The sequence below is a fragment of the Lathyrus oleraceus genome, chromosome 3 (assembly GCF_024323335.1).
Source record: "Lathyrus oleraceus cultivar Zhongwan6 chromosome 3, CAAS_Psat_ZW6_1.0, whole genome shotgun sequence".
Classification (NCBI taxonomy): domain Eukaryota; kingdom Viridiplantae; phylum Streptophyta; class Magnoliopsida; order Fabales; family Fabaceae; genus Lathyrus; species Lathyrus oleraceus.
In genome coordinates, this window is record NC_066581.1 from 276,902,586 (window position 1) to 276,912,349 (window position 9,764).

Consider the following 9,764-nt stretch of genomic DNA (forward strand, 5'->3'; position numbering starts at 1 on the left):
CTTCAGAGTCAGAGTGTGTTGATTCCAAAAATCGGTGACGTCACACGTCAATGCTTCAGAGTCATAATCCGTTAGCAAAAGCTACACACTGGATAAAAATCAATAGTGTACAAAATTGTTCTCTAAGAAATAATGCATTGTTATCATCAAAACTAAATATCAGATGCATAACCAAATTTTATTCTTACATAAATCATCAAAGTTCAGCATCTCATTTATGTTCACAACTTGACATAAAAACCTCATTTGTCTTTCTCAGATTATAAATTATAAGTAGGGGTGGCAAAACGTCTCGCCCGCCAAAAAAAAGGGGCGGGACAGACAAGTTTGCCAAGTGAAATTAAGCTTAAATTATAGCTCGCCCCACAAAGATTGTGGATTTGCGGACGACGGACTTGCCCGTCTATGTTTTTATTTATTTATTTTTCATTTTTTTAATATATTAATAGACTTACTTTTACATTTCAATTAAATTTTTCACTTATTTTTAAAATAATATTTTATAAAGCATCTTTTTAACAAATTTTACTTAAAAAAATATTACATATATTAACATAAATATATAAAATAGAATCATCATAAAATATTCTAAAATTATAGTTCAAAAATTAACCTTCAACCAATTAAAATAAATATTTTGAGTGTTTGATAATTAAGTTGGTGGACTGACGGACCAACTTGATCCTTTTTTTACAGGCTCAATGCGAGGCGGATAGACGAACACAAAATCCTAACTCAACCCACCATTTTTTGACGGATGCGCGGACCAGAATCTATTTTACCACCCCTAATTTTAAATACATAAATTATTTTTTGAAATTATTTAAAAAAAATACTAGAAGTTAATGAAAAAATCCATAAACTTAAAAATTATTATAAAAGATATCTATTTTGATCATATAAATTTAAAAAACTACTACAAACTTAAAAATTCATTTCGCTAAAAGAGTCTAACTAATTTCTTTTTCTTAAAATGGTCTAATCAACTTATAGTTATCCATGTGAATGCAATCAGCTACTATCTCTATTCTTAAATATATGTCCCTCTTGAATATCTTCTCCTTTTTTACAAAATTCTTTTCAAATTTCTCTGTACATATACTATTAATTGTGTTGTATTTGTTCCTGCAATCTACACTAAATACTCTCCTATAAACATTAAATAATTTTTTGAAGATATATTTTTACAATTTATACAAATAGTCAATATACTAAATATTTCAATGACTTTTTTAGTTAACCAGTTTTATTCTTTGGTCTTATATTTAAGAAAAAGTAGTAATAATTTTCAAATTTTTTAAAAAGTAATACTGAAGGAAAAAAAAAGTCAAAATATGTGGATTAAAGAAAAAAGAAAAAAAAGGAAAAGCGAGGAGAAGCAAGTTGACAGATGAGGTTTTATATGAGAAGAGAAATGTGTGTTGTGGAAAACGCGGGTGAAAAAAAAGAAGCATTAATAACAGTAACATATCAATAGAGATAGATAGATGAGATGAGATGAGATGAGGTTGGTTGGTTGGCTTTTATTCTTTGTTCTCATTTGTGGAGTGGAGAACACAACACAACGCCACCTCTCTCTTTCTTTTCTTCTTTCTTTTTCCTCTATCACTCTCTTTTCCTTTAATTATCGACAATAATACTATTAAAATTATTATTATTATTATTTATTATTATTATTGTAGTAGTTGTTTTTCTCGTTGAAGGTGGAGGTTGATCTCGGGGAGTTAGAGAGAGATAGAGTTTGATCAGTGAGTTAACGAAACGTGGGGCTGTGAGTTTTGAGTGTGACAGCGCGGTGATGATTCTAATTCTAATCTGATATACTATATGCCGCGTCAATGGAATTCGATACCATCCCTCAAGGTTCTCAAATTCTCAATTTCATCCATATCGTATCATCACCGATCATCATCATCATCATCGCTTCATTTTTTCTCGATTCTTCAAACTCTTATGTCTGATTGATTGTATGAGATCTAAGAATCTTCGCTTCTTGTTTCTCTCTCCAGTATGTATGTGGTTTTTTTTTCACGTCTGTGTAGTAAAATAACCGTCACACTTGAAATCTACTTTTTTTTTTTTTTTTCTGTTGGTAATGTTTAGGCTTCTGGTTGCTTTTGCAGAATCACCGTAATAATATCTTCTTATAGTTCTATTAAATTTAAGTTAATGTTACTGAATGTCATTCCGTTTTCAAACTAGTGATTAATTTCTTTTGTTTTCGAATTTTTAGTTTCTGGTAATTTTAGGTTTGTGTATTTTCTAATATATATGCATGCAAGGGTTTTAATTTGTGGTTGAAGTGTATGTTTATGTTTAGAGAGAGTGTGAAATTGGCAGAATCGCGGTGAAATTGTGAATGATTAATTGAGCTACACTTGGAGCTTCACAAAATCGCGGCGCCATAATGATCTATTGCGGAAAATTATCGATGAATGTTGTTAGTTTTAAGTTGATGTTAAAATCGCGATTTCTTTGTAAATTGTTTTTTTTTTACTGAATTGGTTAATGATTCTTAATTATTCAAGTTACAATAGATTGAAACTTTTACAATATTTTTTATTTATGATATTTAATCCTTTTTATTTTTATGGATATTTTTTTTGTGGGAAGAATTTTTCTAGTGTAGACCATGGTAGCTTTTGAAAAAGTCTTGGCCTTGTCTTTGCATTTTCAAAGGGGTTAACTTTTTCATCACAGAGTGGGGTCTTCAAGGACCATGCCACAGTGTTTGTGACTTGGAGCTTTCTATACTTCCATTTTTCACATACATATCCTTAAGTTAAAGCCAAGTTATGTTACACTGAGATAATCAAATTGACAAATAGAAGAGTCTCGGACTCTTGTGTATTTGGAATGTGATGAAATTGATGATTCTCTCTTTTGCACATGTAGGGTACATTAATATGATGTTTCTCTTAAAAAATTGACATGTACATGCTATGTTATTTCAGAAGCAATGTGGCAAATGAACTTGAGATCAAGTGAAACAATGGAATCAGGGCCTTATCCAGAGCATCCAGGAGAACCAGATTGTTCATACTACATCAGAACCGGCCTTTGTAGATTTGGAGCAACATGTCGATTTAATCATCCTCCTAACAGGAAACTGGTATGAACTATGCAATGAGTTTGGACAAAATGTTGTTATAAACTTATTTTGTGTGTATGTATTAGATATTGTTGATACTTGAACACAACTCTTAGGTTTTTCTATTTATTCATTCAATAGCACCCCTATTTACACCAACTTCCTAGGTGATGGCAGCAATAGACAGTTGAAATTGAAACTACGTGGCTTTGATGTTCCCCCTTCATATTCTTCTTTCAATAACGGTTATTTTCTGGGTTTTTTTAAGAAAAAAATTACGGCCACACATGCTCATGAGTATGTTACTTTGCACTGTGTATATCTGATAAGTTTTACTTTGAATACAATCAGGCTATTGCCACTGCACGGATGAAAGGCGAGTTCCCAGAGAGGTTAGGGCAGCCAGAATGTCAGGCATGTACTTGTTTCTCAATGACTGCATAAGGTGCATAATATTGCTTGTTCATGTGCATGTTATGTGAATTTTGCTTTTTTAAGATGGAATTTTACAAATTTTACAAATTGTAACATGAACTCTTTAGAACACTTGGAATGGCCCGAGAGATTTCCTCTTACTCTTGTTGACTTTATATTTAAATATATGATAAGTGATAACAATTCAAATCCCATTAAAAGATCACTCTTAAATTATAGGGATAAGAGATACGGAAACTATCTATAATAACTAACGCTCCTCCTTCAGCTGGTGCATACATGTCATGTGTATCAAATTTGTTATGTATGGAGGCTATCCTATTTGCTTAAAGAGATATGGTGAATATGTCTACTAGTTCATCAAAGGAGTTCACATATGAAGTAGCAGCGATACCCATAGAAAAATTTTGTTAGGTGTTGAGTGACTAGATTAGATCCAATGTGCGTGGAATGCAACTAGGTTATTACAACTAAGTTTTATAGGACTGCTCTTGCAAAATCTCATAACGAAGCAATTGTTTTATAACTATGTAAGTTCACAATTTGCATGGGCCATAGCTTGAAACTCTGCTTTTGACAATACCCGTTTCTAACTGCCTAACATCAATCCCAACAAAGTACTGAAGTTGACCCAAGTCTTTAGTTTAAAATATAAATGATAATTTAGACATTTGATGCCTTCTTGATTGTTTTTTGTAGTAATGATATCATGCATATAGGAATGACAAATATATAAACTTATTAGAGGGTAGCTGGTTATAAAACACAAAATGATTTGCCTCAGTACGGACTATGCCAAATGCCATATAGCTTTACTAATTCAACCAAACTGTGCATTGGAAATTTATTGAGACCGTATATTGACAAGTTGGACAAATGCCAGTTTAGCAACAGGGAAAATGTATGATCAAGGCCGGAGTTAAAATGAGACTCTGGCACCAACTTGAACTCTTTAGGATACTTGGAAATTCCCAAGAGATCAGTCCCTATGAATTTTTGTTCATATTTGATTGCAATTCTAATTCCTAATACAAGGTAATGTTGTTTGAAGACACAACAATAATCTGTGTAGGATAGTTAAAATTGGAAGGTTTTAAACACTTTTGTGAAAGGAGGTCGGCAATGGGGGGTAAAGAGATCGAGCTGTCAATGAGTATTGCATCTTGCATGTAATCCATTTTTGTATTATTGTCTTTAGAATGACTTATTTAGATTTATATGAAAGTAGTGTATTTGGGCAGAAAGTTAATCAAATTTGAATGTGCTTTTTGAATGCATGAGCTCACATGAATTTTTAGGTAGCCAGCGTATTTTCATTTAAAATTAGTCCAGCTCACCTTTAACTGAAAACCAGTTAAACAATTAACTAGTTTCAGTGTGCTGATCATTTTTAAGAAAAAACTTTTCCATGTTTGTCTTAAATCTATTCATTCCATTTAGTTGTATGACATATCAATGTTAACATCAAATCAATAATGTTAAGCCCTAGTTTTTCTTTAAACATTGTATATATCTGTACTTGAGTATTTATTTATTCACCATATTATAAATACTGATATCAGTTTTGTGTTTTACAGTACTATCTGAAAACAGGAACTTGCAAATTTGGTGCCACATGCAGGTTTCATCATCCTAAAGACAAGGCGGGGGTTGCTGGAAGAGTTGCCTTGAACATTTTAGGCTATCCACTCCGCCCTGTTAGTATTCAAAATTTCCCTCTTGTTTATATGTAATTAGGGCTAATACAGTAGTTGTTTGTCAATTTGTGGCTATTTCTTGTTTAATTACTCATTTAGTTTCACGCCATTGACTGGCCTCATAAAATTTCATACTGAGAAATGGTTTGATTCAGACAATTTTTCTCTGTTTTGTTTGTTTTCAAAAATTTTGTAGCCTTGTATGCTGCAATTTCTTACCTGACACCTGAATGTTTTATGGGATCCTTAATAGTCTAACTATATATTTTCTTTGTTGCTTATTTATTCAGAATGAGTCTGAATGTGCTTATTATTTAAGAACTGGTCAATGCAAATTTGGGAACACTTGCAAATTTCATCATCCTCAACCAAGTAATATGGTACTATCAATGAGGGGTTCGACTGTTTATCCTACTGTCCAATCTCCAACTACACCAGGTCAGCAGTCATATGCCGCAGGAATTACAAATTGGTCTAGTTCATCCTATGTTCCTAGTCCAAGGTGGCAAGGTCCTTCAAGTTATGCACCCTTAATTCTACCTCAAGGAGTGGTTTCAGTGCCTGGGTGGAGTACATACGGTGTAAGTTCATCTAATCTTTCTTAGGAAAGGTTATAATAAAGGAATAGAAGGATGTGATATTCTATGGTTGTGGTTGATTATGAGCCACACTTTTGTCACATGAATGTGTCACATTGTTTCTATCTGTTAGATATAAGACCATTTATGTGTTTTCATCTAATAGCGTTATGTCTTGGTGTAGTTGGTTCATGACATGGGCTCAGAGCCTCTTACCAAGTTGTTAGGAATTGGATCCTTGTTTCCCCATTATTTCTAAAAAAAATAGCTTAAGTGCACTGTCATGCTTTTTTCCTAAAGGGCTCTTTTGTGGGGGGGTTGTTAGGCATAAAACTATTTATGTGCTGTGCCACTTACTGGCTTGAACTTTTTGAAGATTTGGTTCATGGCACCATCATTAACTTAATTGGTTTACATTTCCATCTCATGTCCTTGTGCATAAAGGTATTTTTCTCATGAAAAATTAAACTTGTTCCTTAATTGAAGAACAATTTCATTGTCTGTTTTTTTTCCAAATAATACCTTGGTGTTATCTGTATGATATGGTTAATAATCCTTTAACCTCTAATTTAATGTAATATGGCAGATATACAATCATCTTCTTACGAAACACTTACCAATACTGTGATGTAAGGGGATGACAATATACCTTTGCCAGTGGGGATCACAAAGACAAGGGAATATTTCCCCCGCGTAATCTCTGGAGAATTTCTCTAAATCAGAATTAAATACAGATTAACACACTGTTACATAAATGGAACATTGCACAGAAACTGGGAATAACAAGGTCGCGGTTTCCTATCAAGTCTTTGAGAGCTTGGCTCTCTCTCCTACCCAAATACTCACTAATAACCCATTATGTCTTGCCCGTTTCCTATTTATTCTTACTTAACATATAACTGACAACACAAATAATTATTAAACATAACTGCAAGTAACTGCATCATAAAACATAACTGCAACAATTGATGTCCAACAAACTGACTTTGATCAGTTTTGAACAAGTTATACTGAAATGTCTAACATATTCTTTATTCCAGGGTCAAATGGGATCAGAAAGTCCACAACAAACAATGAGAAATGATCAAACCTATGGAACTTCTCACCAAGGTGAATTAGAAAATGCAGGACTCCAAGGGGCATATTCTCAATACCGTTCTGGCTCTGTTCCAGTAGGATTCTATGCTTTGCAAAGGGATAACATTTTTCCAGAGAGACCTGATCAGCCCGAATGCCAATTCTACATGAAGACCGGAGATTGCAAGTTCGGTGCAGTTTGTCGTTTTCACCACCCACGAGAGAGGCAGATCCCTGCCCCTGATTGTGTTTTGAGTCCCATTGGCCTTCCTTTGCGTCCTGTGAGTTGATATCTTTTTAATCGGTTCTATATGTCATGTTTATATTTCACTGTTAAATCATTTTATTTCTGAATTTATACTTCATTATAATTCTCTCAGGTTTTAACTGAGTTTGCTAAGGCCTTGAAAAAGAATGAGCCTTCTTAGTTTTGCTCGTGGATTGATTATTTGATTTTTACTGCATTTTCCCTGAGCTTTACATTTTCCTGTTATTTGTATTTGTATCCTCTGAATTTAAGCTCCCGACAGGAGCCTACGAATTTATTAGACATACCCAATACAATTGTTGGGCTGTGCTCTGATAGATTCCCACCTAAGAAGTTACATGAGAAGCAGGGGCTCTGCTCCCCAAGCAAGTATGACTAGCTAAGGGTGTATGTAACTAATATCCTATGGTCTCATATTGGAGAGGAAAATACGAGAGGATACGGTATATGATATATGGGAGTAGAGGGAAAGAGTAGCCTCTAGGAGTTGTTTGAAAAATATTTTTTCCTGGCTATATTGTCTAAAAACAAATTGTGATCTTTGGCAACATTGGTGTTGATCGAGCATATCATTCCCGAAATATGTATCCAGTATATTTGTGCTATTATTTCCTTCTTTTAAATGTGTGAAATTCATTAAGTCTTGGTGTTCTTTATTGGTTGAGGTGAATAAAAGCATATCTCTCTAATAGTTACTACATAAGAGATGAGAAGATATGAAATTAGGCTGTTATGATAAGGGCATTGTTTAAGAATTTCATAGAGAAATGTTGTCTTGAAAATATAAGTTAACCACTTGTTAAAGTAATAACCATTTACTATACAAAAGTTACCTCTTTTGATTCCTTAAACAAAGCCCTAAGGGCACATGATAGCATTTTCCATGAAATTATTGTATCAATATTCTTGTCACAATAGTTTGGTACATTGATCGATTTCAGTACAATCTGATAGAGGCGGTGTTCCCTTTTTGTGCAGGGAGAACCTCTTTGTGTATTCTACTCACGGTATGGCATATGCAAATTTGGCCCAAGTTGCAAGTTTGATCATCCAATGGGAATTTTCACCTATAATGTTGCATCACCTTTAGCCGATACCCCAGGCCGGCGTCTATTAGGCTCTTCATCAGGAACTGCTGCACTAAGTTTATCATCAGAAGGACTTGTTGAGTCGGGGACAGCAAAGCCAAGGAGGCTTTCATTATCAGAGACTAGACCTATTCCTCCCGGTGATGATAACATTGATGACGAGGGATAATGTTGTCTCTTGGAAATGGGTTATCTGCTTTTTACAAAAAAATTCTCAGGGGAGAAAGAGTAATCTGTGAATTGATTTCCCCATTACCGGAGGTGTACAGAGTGCCGATCACATAGCTCATGTCAAAATGATTCTGTCAATCTACTATTGAATGCAGTTGACTAATCCAGTCGTTCTGGATTTCATGCTGCCACATTGTATAAATTCATAAATATTTGTCACATTTGGTCAAAACCAAATGTGAACATTTCTTCCGTTCTTAAGCCAATCTATCTATTTCAAATATTCTCCATTGTAAAAATATCTTTCTGGAAATCTATAACAATAAATATTTGGCTTCAGTGTGAATCTTTCAGCAACTCCTGTTCTTTTTGAAAACAAGGTTAATGCATGTATTATTGTGTATTTATGTATGTATGTGTCTTTCCTTCAAGTGAAACACACTTTCTGATTATGTATATAGCATTCTTTAGTTGTGCCAGTTTTATAGCCCTTGATACACACTTTCTTTGTAGACATTGCTTCTTTCTTAAATATTCATATTCCATGATAAGTGTTGTTAACTTGCATGTATTGGCCTATTATGCAAGTGAGTAAAAGAATGCTTCATTGGTTAAATAGACCAAAGAATTACGTAAGACTTTTGTGGGATACACCATTAATTTAATTGGTTGATGAGTCACATCTAGGCTGAGATTTCAACTACTTTAGGAGGTTCCTTCATAAAAAACAAAACAAAAAATAGAAAAACCGATGGTATAAAGGATACACCGTTGAGAATTTGTTGCTGAATTAGCCAAAATATTTATTTACATATAGAGCTTGGTTTAAGTTTTAAAAACATTCAGAGAACCAATTCAAATAAAAGTAACTTTATATTAAAAAAGTGCCAGAAAACTACTGGTTTTTATTTTGACGCAAGTCCTTACTAATTTTTGGGTTCAAACAAAACACAAGTCCTTACCATTGCTTGAGTTGGAGACAGCCAGGACAGAGTTTTTAAGGACAAAGACATTCCCTCCAAAATGTCACATAAAATATCATAGGAACTAAAGGCATGTTTCATATAATAGTGTATTTATTGAATTACATTAAATTATAAGTAGTGATTTTGCAAAACATATTAATAACATGTTTGGTTTCCGTTCATTTCTTAACGGAATAGTTTTTTAAATTCAACTCACTTAAATTATATATATATATATATATATATATATATATATATATATATATATATATATATATATATATATATATATATATATATATATAACTTTTTAATTGCATTTTAAATTTTACAATTAATTTCAAATTACATTAATGTAAGAATTTGTAAAGGCATAAATGTTGGGATTCAAATG

General features: G+C 33.1%; 1 protein-coding gene across 7 annotated transcripts; it reads left to right on the forward strand.

Annotated features, from left to right (window-relative positions):
- The first annotated feature begins 1,390 nt into the window (after nt 1–1,390).
- Nucleotides 1,391–8,884, forward strand: LOC127126984 (zinc finger CCCH domain-containing protein ZFN-like). Of its 7 annotated transcripts, none has more exons than NM_001427614.1 (7): nt 1,391–1,863; nt 2,955–3,112; nt 3,443–3,505; nt 5,104–5,223; nt 5,514–5,804; nt 6,842–7,159; nt 8,125–8,884. In NM_001427614.1, the coding sequence occupies exons 1-7, from the start codon at nt 1,839–1,841 to the stop codon at nt 8,401–8,403; spliced, it is 1,254 nt and encodes a 417-aa protein (NP_001414543.1). In that variant the 5' UTR covers nt 1,391–1,838; the 3' UTR covers nt 8,404–8,884. The 7 variants fall into 7 exon arrangements, 5 of the variants coding, with proteins under 5 accessions (NP_001414543.1, NP_001414545.1, NP_001414544.1 ...); NM_001427616.1 differs by having other exon boundaries at nt 1,391–1,507; NR_190211.1 differs by having other exon boundaries at nt 1,414–2,012; nt 3,443–3,536.
- Nucleotides 8,885–9,764: the final 880 nt, after the last annotated feature.

What these genes read in the sequence shown, in the direction of transcription:
- LOC127126984 (NM_001427614.1), top strand. Translation starts at nt 1,839, where the DNA reads ATGGAATTCGATACCATCCCTCAAG. An exon ending in ATTCGATACCATCCCTCAAG is followed by an intron (nt 1,864 to 2,954) that starts GTTCTCAAATTC and finishes ATGTTATTTCAG; the next exon opens with AAGCAATGTGGCAAATGAAC. An exon ending in ATCCTCCTAACAGGAAACTG is followed by an intron (nt 3,113 to 3,442) that starts GTATGAACTATG and finishes GAATACAATCAG; the next exon opens with GCTATTGCCACTGCACGGAT.